A 13,380-nucleotide genomic window follows, 5' to 3' on the forward strand; every position below is an offset into this window, starting at 1 on the left:
TTTTGGGCCCCTCACTACAGGAGGGTCATTGAGGTGCTGGAGAGGGTACAGAGGCTGGTAAAGGATTTGGAGCATGTGTCGTATGAGGACAGGCTGAGCAATCTGGGGCTGTTTAGCCTAGGGAAGAGCAGACTGAGGGGAGACCTCATCGCTCTCTACAACTATCTGAAGGGAGGTTGTACAGAGGCGGGAGCTGGTCTATTCTCCCTAGCGGAGAGTGATAGGACAAGGAAATAGATTTAAATTGCGCCAGAGGAGGTTCAGGTTAGATATTAGGAAGAATTTCTTTACTGAAATGGTTGTCAGCCATTGGAACAGGCTGCTCAGTGAGGTGGTTGAGTCACCATCCCTGGAGGTTTTTAAGAAACAAGTAGGTGTTGCATTGAGGGGAATTGTTTAGTAGGTTGATAGGGCTGGGACAAAGGCTGGACTCTATGATCTTCTAGGTCTCTTCCAGCTGAAATTATTCTATGATTCTACGACCCTATTAAAGAGATGCATAGAGATTTTCCTCATATTCTTTAGGGCATATTCAGATTATCTTTTGTTCTTGAACTCTAAGAAAGTCACAGCATGCCTTCTCATGGAAGCTGTATTCTATAGTTTTCCTTTATGTTTTGTGTTTCCTGGCTAAAGTAGAATTGTGCATTGCGACATCTCTTTTGGTTACATTACAGAATCCCACAGCTGAGGCATATTGTAGAAAATAGTGCCAATCCAGGGAGACAAACTCAAATGCAAGATGGGAAGGGGAAATTAGAAAGAGATCTTGACTGGCCTTCTCACATGGTCAAAGTGCATAACCATTGTTTGAAAGTTCACTGAAATTAGAATTGGTTTTATGTTTTACTATTTTTCAGTTTCATAACTCAGATGTCCTTTCTCATCCTGAATTCAAGACAACATTCTGTAATTTTTAGCTTTCTCCACATGTATATTTTCAAAACTTTTCACTTAATTAGCATTCCATGTTTCTGGGAGGTCTTTGCCGTGACAGAAGGAGAGAACAACATATAGAAAGAAAAAAGACTGTCAGAACTGTTTCACTATGTTATTAGATTCTGGGTAACTTTGAAATTGAATACAGTTTTACATGTACAATGTCCCTCTCAAATCACATGCAAACAAGAGAAGCAGGACAGGGGGGATGAACCTCTTCTATCTTCCTGACCTTGAAAAAAAAAAGAATTTAAAGAGGTTCCTACAATTTGCATTGTGTAACTTTGATCTTAAATCTGCCTCAGAATCTTTTCTAATATATCTCCCAAGCAAATATCAACATTGTTATTGAAAATAAATTTGAAAGGCAAAGCAGGCAGGAAACAAATAGAAAGACAGCATCTTTAAATATTCACCATGCAGTGATCCAACTGTGTCTGTACTCCTTCCTGCTCAACACTCTTCAACTCCAGCTTGGGCACCTGCAATTTCACTTCATCTAAAATTCTTTTACATTCTTGAAGGCGCTGTTCAAAGTTGGCTGGCTTCTGAAACAAGCGAAACTTCATGGAGACATCCTGCAGCTTTTTCTGAAAAGCAAGCATGGGTGAGTAGTACATGAGAAAGCAAATCATCACTGACAACAAGTCTAAGGCCTGTTCCCAAATTTTTACAATCCATTATCAGTCAGTAGTTTCTTTTTTAAAGAATTTAAAACTTTGAGGGAAAATATCAGTAGCACAGTATCTTGGTCTTCACAGGAGGAAAAATACTCTTGTATCATCCAGAGCAGTGGAAGCACCAGAGCCAGTGACAAAAGAGCCCATAATCTCAATTGAAGAAAAGAGAAAAGAAGAGTTTTTGTACTTTCTACTATGTAAAATGTTGCAGAGTGGGATGAGGATGAAGGTGTAATGGCTTGAGCATAACACATTCACATTCCAGCTCTACTGTGTTGTTGCTCTCAGTATGAGAAGTGAGCCTTTTTAGTCCCTCAAAGAAATCCAAATAAAGTGACTGGGCAGTAAGAAGCCGTAGCACAAAACATGAGATTTAGAGTATAAAATTGATTTCTATTTCAATTTTTAAAAAGCATAACCTAAAGTAAAAAATAAAGTAATTTGAAGGCAGAAAAATCTGTGACTAGTATGGCTTCTAATTTCACAATTTTCACTATTTGTTATCTTCGTGCATAAATTATACTGCTTGCTCACATGATCCCTACCTCAAGGGGAGGGGAAATAATTAAAAGGAAAGCAAAGAAAGGGCATTTTAATTATCTACTTGGATAAGAACCAATTTCTCTGTAGAGGAACAGAGCAAAATACTAGTAGGATAAGTTTTTTCACTTTTTGAAAGAAAAAAAGAATGTCACAAAGAAATGGATAAGTAGATAAATAGGAACTCAGCATCTGCAAACACACTTGATTTTTTAATCTTCAAATCCTGGACACTTTATACCAATATACTGCTGTCTGTACTATCTTGAGAAAAAACTGCAGAAAGGAACAAAATTAGCCTATAGATGGACATTACTAAAAATACTTCCCACTTCTATCAGAATCCTGTGAAGGAGGCAGGTATTGTGAGCATAAGTCAAACCTAAGTAACACATAAAGCTGCGTAGAAGCCCAGCAGCAACTTCTAACAATTTTCCTCATTAAATACTCTTAATGAAATGGAGATCCAATGGTGTGAGAAAGTCCATTCCTAGATAAACAAGTGAACAGCTGAATAAAAATAGGAAACAAAGGGTAGGAATAAGTGGTCTTTTTTTTTTCTTCAGTGTGTTTGCACACACTAAATTCGAGTTTAATTTTCATCCTCTTGTGACACTTCAACTTGATAAAGACCAAGTCCTGTGGGAAGCTTGCAATGCCATATCACTATTTGTTACAATTTTTGCTGGTCAATACATTACAAATTATCCAGGAAAGTGAGGGAATGACAGTGTTAACGGTAGAGAAAATAAAGCCATCTGTGAAAAGGCACTGAAGGATTGCACACTACTGAGGATCTGTAGAAAAAACCAAGCAAATTATATTTAATTCAAATTATATTTAATCCAAATTATATTTAATTCACCCAAAATTTAAGTAACACACCTCACAAAAGAAACACTAAAATGGATACACAGGTAGCACCTAAACTACCTATTAGCACTCTCACTTGAGTTACAATAGATAATTATAACAGTTATATACTTATAGTTATGTCTGACAGTTTTTAAAAAAATACAAGCTCAATACTTAAAAGTAGCCGGACAAGAAAAGTGTGTATTTGGAATGACTTGGAACATAAAGAACAAAGAAGAAAGTATGTGTCACAGTGTAAAAGTTATTGTATAAAGCGATATTGTGCCTGAATAAAATGTGTAGTTTTGACCACCTCATCTCAAAAAACCTATTGTAAAAATAGAATATGTATAAAGCAGAATGATAGGACAATAAAAGCTATATATCTAAAGGTCTGATTTAACAAAGACTGGAAAAGAGACGACGGAGAAGTAAAAAGTCAGTGGTATGCAAAAAAGCAGATTAGCAAATGATTCTTAACTATTTCTCAAAACTCACAAAGAAGGGGACACCAGGTTAAACTCTCATATAGGAAAACCAAAACAAAGAAAAGGAAGAACAACTTTGCATAGTATTCAGTTAAATTGTGTAACTAGCTGTTAAATAGAGAATTCCAGCAATTTACGAGATTTCAGAAAGCATTTAGACATGAGCTTTTGAATATCTCTGACCTAGAAGCTGCTCAGCTGCAAACCCCTGGGAAGCGTCACTAAAGGTGGGCCTGACTCTACCCCCATCACTGTCTTCTGGCTACTACTGAGGATATGACTTAAGGCTAATTGGAACTTTGGTGAGAAGTAACATCACAGTTCTTAAATGCTTAAAATGTGTAGGCAACTGAATTTACTTCACTTCAACAGTCAAATTGGTGGCGATATTCAATACATTCACAGCTGCCATGAACATCAGAAGATGAGTTAGTGTGAAGGAAGACAGAAAAATAAGGGAATATAAATATTCTCAACAAAGAAAAGCTAGTCCTGTAGATAAAAGGAAACTTCTTTTAATATTTTTTAAAAATTTTAAATTAATTGTTAAGAAGCCATGGATGTTATCCATAATAAAAAACTGAAGCTAAGATACCTAAAAATATCTGACAGAGATGAAGAAAAAATTGACTTTCTTTACTGTTAATACCATAACAAAATTCTTTGTCTTTCCTAATGAATAATGACATTGTTTTGTAGCCTGAGGAATTTTGGCACTAATGCTGAAAACAAAAGCAGCAAAACAGTAAAGAACCCATTACTGATTAATGGGAAAAAATGCACACTGTTTCTAAGTGTTAATTAAGTCGTCTTAAATTTCAAACAGGTCTCTTTATGTCTATTAGGGTAGATGAAATGATGCCTTAGCTAACATTTTAAATTGATAACTGCCAAATATTTCCATATATGTTAACATACTTTTAAGTGTAAATATTTTCAAATACCTCTAAAGGTATAACCAAAAAGCCTCACTGTAGTTTTACTTCTTGCAACCACAGCACATTCAAAACGCCCCTCATACAGGGTCCCCACCAGCTGGTTACATTCAGCTCTGTGTACACTAGAACTGTTGCCAACTGAATAGAAAACAGAGTAGTAAGAAGATATGGAATCTATGCTTTATCCATGCTAATTTCTTTGCTAGAAAGGAGCAGCTAAAACAGAAGAGATACCTTTAAGAACACTTCAAACTGTAGTAAGAGTACTACTTATGCTGTTTGTTTGCATGAGTGTAGGAGAAAAGGAGGAAATCAAATTTGCATACCTGTGCCACATCAATTTGGGAGAGCACTCTCTTGGCAACATCTTTACCCTGGTTTCGTTTCTTCATTTCTTCCAAACTAATCTCATGGCTTGTTAATTCAGACTGTATTTTCTATTGAAAAATAAAGACAGTAATCAGCAGGGTTTGAAGAAAATGTTTATGCTCTTAGTATTATTCAGAACGGTTGATTTTGAAAGATAATAAACTGAAGTACTACACTATATACTAATCATTAGAGGAAATTATTCAAAGAACTACTTGTTCATCAGCCTGCAAAATAGTCAGTTTAGTTCCTTTTTAAAAAATAAAACCTTCCTCTCCTGCTCAAACATGTAACTGACATTGTGACACTAATGACATAACCTTGGTAGGGAAGTTGTGACGAAACTCTAGGCAAAAAAACTCAGAGATTTCTTGCTACTGAAGGAAAACAACTACTTTCATTAGGAAGAAAAATAAAAATTAATCACAGAACAGAAAAAAAATGGAAAAGGGATTTCCTTAACTATTATTATTCTCACAATATCATCAGGCGAGTCAAAAGAAACCTGAGCAAAATATCCCGTATGTATAATGACATCATTATCTTGTGTTATATCCAAAACATTTGTGGCATATTACTGACCAGATTCCATGTTCAGTATCTGTAGAGATGCTAAATTCATAATGATGTGTAGTTCATTAATACACTAACTTGATCAATTTTCTCAAAATTTCTGGTTATCGCTTTCTCTAAAGTCAGCGTGGAATCGAATCTTATCAAATACCAGCCCTGTTGGTTTGCCATAAACTAATCTTACAAGAAACAATTAACTTAAGCAGTGTTGGCTAGTGCAATGTAATAGAAAAGAGTTCCCATAAAGTATATTTATACAACATAATTTAAAGCAATTCACATATTTTAATCTATAATTTGTTAGAAAACAAGAAACTGTTATTAGTAGAATTGCTAGAGAAGTACTACTGAGAAAAATTACCCTATGACAAAGTATGTTCCCACTAGGAAAGATATTTGAGGCCATTACTCCTGCATGAAAAAGTGATTTTATTTTTAATTTTTTTTTTAAAAATCCCCTATGTTATACAAACATTTCTCAGATATTCTAAAGACTAGCTATAAGTTTAAAGGTATACACACTTATTTATGTTGCACCATAATAACCTCTAACTGTGTAGTTCAAAGGACTACAATGCAAACAAAGAAAAGGGATTTTAACACTATAATTTGATCTTTTAAACTTTGATAACAAGTAAGAAGGAATATATACCTATTTTCATTTTTCACATTTTAATCGGTTATTAAGCACAAGGCTGTATACACTGTATGGTTTCTACTTTATAAGGCTATTACATTCCCGTAATGACTTAAATAACATTATAATGACTTGTATATTACAATACTATGTTGGGAGCAGTTTTTCACAAGTTATATTGAAAATTTATTGAAGGAAATTTTAAAAGAAAGTATTTTAAAAATACAGAAAACTATTAAGTCATTACTAAGCTGGAAAAATGTCTCAACTATCCAGTACTCCTTATAGAAATAAAATATTTTCCTGGAGCAAAGCATTTGTAAAAGCAAATCAACCTACAGAAAGCTGTCAATTTAGATTAAGCATTTTATTTAAAATTATCATAATTGTACATATTCCATTTTTCATATTTTGAGTTCTCCTCAAGGTTATTTACTGAATGGCTAGCAGTATTTGGAGGAAGTAACAACACAATTTTTCTAAGTATGATAGTTTTGGCTATATGATAGTTTGAGAGAATAAAGATGGTCAATTAATACAGCAATGAAATCAAGGAGTGAAGGTTTATTTAATAGTTCATTTTGGAGCATCTATTTTCTCCCTGTCTAAGTTTAAAATTTCTGCCTTCAAGTGTACTAGAGTTGTAACAGGATTATCTTCTGTGTTTGTGCAGCACACGGACCAAAATCGTTGGTGGTGACTCAGCATTAGTTAGCTCCTGAAGCCAGATCATTTCTTGATGTCTTGGAAGTCAGAACTACATATTCAAGGAAGCAGCAAGTCCGAGGGTTAGGAAAATACGCTGCATCACAGTCAATATTTCAACTGTTTTGCTTCTCTACCTCATCAATTAACTGATTTTTGGTTGTATTTGCCAGTTGACATTGTTCAACCTCAGAGTGAGAATGGAAAGCATATAATTGAATAGTTCTTATCTGAATAGGTCAGAGTAGCACAGTACAGATAAGAGTAGTATTTAAGCAATTAGGTATTACAGGATACTGCACAGAGATTGTTCTATCTTACATTTTAAAATTGCTCTGCAGGAGAGAGATGAAGCATCATCTATTCTGATATTAAAATGCAGAATTAAAGAGGACAAACATATTAGAGGAAAGCTTAAAAGTTATAAAGATTATAGCAAGAAAATTCCTTTTGTATTTGACACTACTTCTCAAAGGCAGAAAGATTAAAACAGACCTGAGCAGATATAGGAGCCTATGATACTCCTTTTCATTCAATTTTGACAGGACCATTTTGATATTTTGGCCCATTTTGACTCATTAATTTATTACACTGACTTCTGGACATCTACAAGAAAACATTAATTGTCTTTTTCCATTTATATTATTCCCACCTCTGCTTTTCTCAGTGGTTCCTGTCTACTTTGTCTCTTAATAAAAACTATCTTCATGTAATTTCTGGAACATCACAATATGTACTGCATGTAACTAATAAGTGCTACACAATTATTGTATAAACTATTGTGTCCTACAGGTCAAGCATTCTCATTTTCCATCACTGACATTTTTTCAGGAAGTTTATTAATTTGCTAAACTTTTAATTTTATAAATATATACATATAAATATATAAATTAAGATATAAATATATAACCCCCCCCAATTATATTTAGAAGACCAAAGGCACTGACTGTGTCCATTCTCATGTGGACTGCTTCTACAGTAAAAAGATTTCAATCACAAAGGAATGTAATACATTATTTCTCTCAATTCCTAGTCTTTACTTTAAAAAAAAATGAACAGTGAAATGTAGAGATTCTTGGTATACTGACAGCAAAAAGCAGAAAATTGGCAATGTAGCCAGTTCATGGAAAACTCTTCCCTGTCTTGAACGGAAAGCCAGAAGAAGCAACTTGACCATTTGTCTCTTTTAAACATTGTCATAAATCTAACTGCAATCTCATGCTTCAAGAAGAGCACATACTAAAAAATAACAGGGCATATAAACAAACTCTATTAACATTATTTGGGACAGGAAATTGAATTAGAAGACTTGATTATATGTCACCTCCCATCAATGTCTCCTATATAATTAGAAAATTAAAGAAATGCCAGTCAGCAATATTAAGCAAAATTGTAACAATGGAGAGTATTTTTTGGAGGAAAGAAAAAAATCAAATCAAACCCCCAGTCTTGTGTATTTAATTAAAAGGAAGTGATGTATTTAAAATCAAAGGATGAAAATACAAAACTATAATATACATAGAACGACTATTGCAGACGAATAGCTGAAAGGACAAGATTAGTTGGAGTGTACATCTAATATGTAAACACAGAACTATCATGAGCAACATTGTAAGAACTACACTGCAAAAATTGTTCGAGTTGATGTAGTATCAGTAAGTTGTAAAAAAAGTTTTGAAAGATATTCTGCGAAACTAGTTTCACATGGCAGGTCAGGGATGCCATTTTCCATCACGAAGACAATGATGACAAAATGACATGACTGAGGCAAAATGGTTAACTTGTAAGTGTTCTCTGTTTTTTTATAAACTAATTCAACATGAATTCAAATGATACTAGATTACATTTGTAACTAATGTCTCATTAACATAACTCTTACACCAGAATTGACTGAATATGAATTTGGATATGGCCTGGATATGAATTTTCAGATTTGGCTTTCTTGAATTCCAGAGAACAGCTTACTAGCTCTTCTTGTTGTATTAGGTTTTCTGCTTTGCATTTCTCTGAATACTACTCAGCTAGCCTAATAGCTGTCAAGAATGTCACTCAGTTTAACCTCATTTTTGCTTATTTTTGTGGTTGCTATCAATCTCTAAGGAATCAGACCTCAGTCTTCTGTGTGGTGGAAACAGAACATTGAGAGAGCATTCTGGCAAGTTGATCTTTACAGATGGAAAGATCATGATCCTAGCAGACATAAAAAATGTATCTGAATCAATCTCAGAACTGTTAGCGGTTAACTTTGAAAACTCTGAAAGGATAAAGAAAGCACCAGAAGATTAGAAGAAATGAAGTTGAAGTAACAGCTTTAAAAACGCAAAACTACTACGTGTCAATGATGTTACACCTTTGCAAAAAAAAAAAAAAAGAAAAACATAGAATACATATAGAAGATGACATTACTGAACTACATATAGCTGAACAAAAGAATTCTTACACCTTCCAGCACAGAATTGAATGCAAATACCTTCAACAATAGACATTTTACTAAGTAGACAATTGTGAATTCTTTGTCCCCAAATATTAGTCTGAAGGCAATGAAATATTGCATTATCCCTGTCAAGTAACACATTATACAGTTGAACAACTCTATCATTATCACATTAGTTTTGAACATAGCACAATGCTGTTTTAAAAATAGATTAATAACCACCTTCACTTAGAAAATAGGCGTGTAGTGTTTATCACTACAGAACTGAAATAATTCAAGGAGGTTATTGAAAAGGCAAAGTATATTACTTCTGCTTTTCTTGGAAATACACTACTGTTCACTTATTCTCCACATTTATATAAATCTACAGGGAGAACTACAGACAAGTCAAAGTGAAATAACTGTATTGTTTGTCTGATAATACAAAAACTCACATGTAATCGCTCAGACTAAAGTACAAAGTGGAGTTTTTCTCTCCCATTAGAAGTTATTTAATAACAAATCTACAAGTAATTATCTGAAAAATATTTTGGAATATAAATGTAATGTTTTCAGTACAGATTTATTTTCTTCCTGTCAACTAAATGGTACTTCAAAAAAAGCCAGAAATTAGCAAATTCTTGTGAAAAAGTCCTCGCTCCCTCTAACTTCTTTTTAAATTTAGAGAAATCAAAGAGACTTCAGTTGCAACTATGAGATCAAGGATACAAACAAATAATCTTCTGCATTATTGTTTTAGACACTCTTATTTCATCATTACACCTTGAGGAATCTGAACTATTTATCTGTGTGGTTGCTGTCAGACTATCTCCTCTAAATATAGCATCTTTAGTGGTACTCCAAATGAGTTGAGTTGCAGTGGCTCTCTAGCATTAAATTCTCAGTGCCACACGGTGGAGTAAGAAGCACGCAGAATTTACATTCAAAAAAATGATTCAAAGGAGAAGTTGCACAGTGCACTTTTAACTCCTCTTTCTTTCTGTCAGCTTTCAGAAAAACCTAAACTGAACTATCTTTCTGTCAGCTTTCAGAAAAACCTAAACTGATTTAAACACTTTAAAAAGGAACTAAATCCAATTTGGTTTTCTCAGTTTAATTTTTGATCATCTGAACCAAAGACTATTCCTACTGTCAATGCTCTAAACAGATTTGAAATTTTTAAGGAATCACGCAGAACTCCTAAACCCTCAACAGGTTTCTGATTGCAAATTCTCCCATATGTTCTTTTAGAAATGCAACGCATATTGCTGAACACTTTGCTAAATCCCTCAGCATGCATAAACTGACCCTTGCCCAGAAACCAACACCATTGACTGAAAGATTCCCACTCCAGCTAAGCAGACACTAATGTAGGCTATCTTATATGAATGAAGCATTTTCAGCTCTACAAAAGAGCTGTGTCAGCAGGAGTTCCGCAGGAGATGCATCCATTCAGCACGTGCCCGGTTGGCATGGCCATTCACTAAAGGAATGAGTTAGTATATATCTACCCGCATAAAATTGATTGTTTAGTCCCTTACTCTTCAAGGATTTTTAAGAACTTTACAACCAAACTTCAGAGAACTTCAATATTTGCATTAAATCTGTTCAGTTGTTAATTAAAGATTGTTTTCAATAGGTCCCACTGGCATCTTAAAATAACAACACGAAAGGGAAAAACTCAGCAGCATCTATGCTGGTTTTCCCACAGTGGATATAGCACAATCAAGTGAACTTGACTTCAGACAATAAAATTGCAGCAACAAAAACAGGTTCTGCAAAAGCACTGAGAAGAACTTTTCCCATGCAAGTGTGCTAATTAAGGTCAGCTGAGTTCTGTGCTGCTTCAGTTGTTGAAGTTCTGAATTACTTCCTTTCACACAGTCTGTAGTCATTGCCATCATTCTACATGAGGATGCACATAAACCAGATGCATCCATGGGATATGTGAAGCAGAACTGGAGATCACTACAATATAAGAGTTTAAATACAGCAGGAAAAAAAATAGCTTCATATCAAGTTTTTCTTGTGTATCAGAGATAGGTAATTGCAAGATGAGAAATTAAACTGATACATCTTGAACAAAGGGTGATTTGTATCGCATTTCATTAAAATATGTTTACATTATTCATATTTCAGGGAAGGAGAAAAAACATCAAGGGAGTCAACTGATAGCTAAGATAGTTTAGAATAGAAACTGAAGCAATAAATTGTCTGAATTTGATCCCATTCTCATACTGACATAAGTTATAAGCAAATAAATTAGAATCACTTTCAAAATAAGACTGAATGTAAATGCAATTCTGTTTTCTAATTATAAATTTTAATTCATAACTTTTTTGTCACATAAGAATATCCGCACATACCTACAAACACACAGACACACTAGAAAAGCAACTTAAAGGTACGTTTATCTACATTTTAATTCAAAAGATAGGAAAATATTTTTAAAAGAGAGAAAACTTGATTTTCAGCACTACATATATTCAGCTCTGAACTTATTTAGGATCATTTAATCTATTCCATACAAGACACTCCCTTTTTAGAATGATTTAAAAATCTACAGGCATGCCAGAAAAAAACACAACTGAATGCCTCTTCTGAAATCATTATAAGACATTTGTCTTCAATTTCCCTGTAGCCTTCTTTGCTCATTTGTTTACTTTTTTTTATCTGACTTACTAATTTTAGGTGAAATTTACATAAAGCTGCTATACATAATATTGTAAACTCTTAATAATTTTATACCAGAGATGTCTGGTTTTATTTAATTTGGATTCTTATCATTTTAATGCTGCAGTAAAGTAGATGTCATAGGAGAAAGACTGAAAGAGTAAAAATGAGAATTAGATGTACATTTTTATTTCTAAGGCTCAATAAACTATTTATAAAGAACGGGAAAAGCTGTTTCTCTTCTACTTACATGAGCTGTAATAATTGAAATATAAGTACATTTATGTGCACATCATGAAATAATTAACCATACTGTCTGTGTTTCAATGATTTAGTAACAATCCTGAGGCCACATAATCCACTTTGGGAAAGAAGAAGATTATGAGTTTCTTCTTTCTAGGATGGTAACTGGATTTTAAAGAGTCACACTGTTTATCTTTGTCATTTTAGAGTGACTGCATACTGTTCCATGACATTTATAACTATTTACATCCTCTGGACAGGTATACAATATAAATCAGAATGAAAACATGACTTTACTAGAAGATTAGCTCGAACTTCTCAAGTAATCCTACCTAAAATTTACTTGCACTTTCATACTGATAAAGTTGCAAATCTCAGTTATTAGTATGAGGCTGAGGGACAACCAAACAACCTTTGGTTGACTGAGATAACCAGTAAGCACAGTAGATTGACCTGTATCTGACTTACCTGCGCTTCCTGAGGGACCTGTGCTGCATCAACTCTGTCTGCAGTGTAGGCTGTTAGCTGTTTATCAATAACAGCAAGAGACTCTTGGATTAAGCGGAGAGTTTTATCTGTCTCCTGGGCAGACTGAATACTCTGTTCAAGACTCTTTTGTCTTCTCACAGCCTAAAAACAATAACAACATTATCAATATCCACAGCAATAATGCATATAATACATTTTTTCCCCCATGCAACTATGTTTTTCCAAAAAATGCAGGCTAAGAATCCAATCTAGTACTCCTGACTTCTGGTCATCCACCTTTTTGTATGACAAGTTCCGCATCTTTTTGCCACTCATTCAGGTTTTTTTAATAAAAAGCAAACAAAATCCTAGATTGTACAGGGAAATTCTAAAAATACAGAACCCTCAAAAAACCAATGCATGCATTGAGGTTTCCTATACAGAGTGCGAGTTGGCAAAGCTGCATAATGAAACCATCCTGACGGTGCAGTCTCTCATTCTGAAGCACAGCAGTCTTCCTGATCTTATTATATAATTGAAGAGACTTTGTTTACTGAGCATAGGGTTACTGTCATCACAATCCCATCCAACGCAATCCACTTCAGTAAGTGAGAGGGATAAAGGCTCTTGAGAAGGAGCTCTCTTCTATGAAGTATAAATAGCTGTCTGGACCAGGTAATTCCTACTCTTGACAAATAAAAAGCTGGACCCTTGTTTTGCTTTGTCTGTGGACTTGTCCAAACTCCTATCACTCTAACCACAGTCTCTTTTAGCCTGGGAAGTTGACTCTTGTTTCTCCTTCATCAGTGCCCTAGTGGCTTGCCTGCCATCAACTTTTATACAATCCTTTGTTTGAGAT

At 34.2% G+C, this 13,380-nt stretch overlaps 1 protein-coding gene across 1 annotated transcript in view; it reads right to left on the bottom strand.

Annotated features, from left to right (window-relative positions):
- LOC104276222 (dystrophin-like) overlaps window positions 1–12,857 on the bottom strand; it is a gene marked incomplete at its 3' end in the record, with an annotated part of 15,908 nt that extends 3,051 nt beyond the window's left edge. Inside the window, exons 1-4 of the mRNA XM_009872453.1 lie at window positions 12,819–12,857; window positions 12,522–12,683; window positions 4,767–4,877; window positions 1,356–1,529 (exon numbers count right to left, since the gene is read on the bottom strand). Coding sequence (XP_009870755.1) covers window positions 1,356–1,529; window positions 4,767–4,877; window positions 12,522–12,683; window positions 12,819–12,857 — 486 coding nt within the window. The remainder of the gene's footprint in view (window positions 1–1,355; window positions 1,530–4,766; window positions 4,878–12,521; window positions 12,684–12,818) is intronic.
- Between the last annotated feature and the right edge of the window lie 523 nt (window positions 12,858–13,380).

Source organism: Apaloderma vittatum, unplaced genomic scaffold (genome assembly GCF_000703405.1).
Source record: "Apaloderma vittatum isolate BGI_N311 unplaced genomic scaffold, ASM70340v1 scaffold4697, whole genome shotgun sequence".
NCBI lineage: Eukaryota > Metazoa > Chordata > Aves > Trogoniformes > Trogonidae > Apaloderma > Apaloderma vittatum.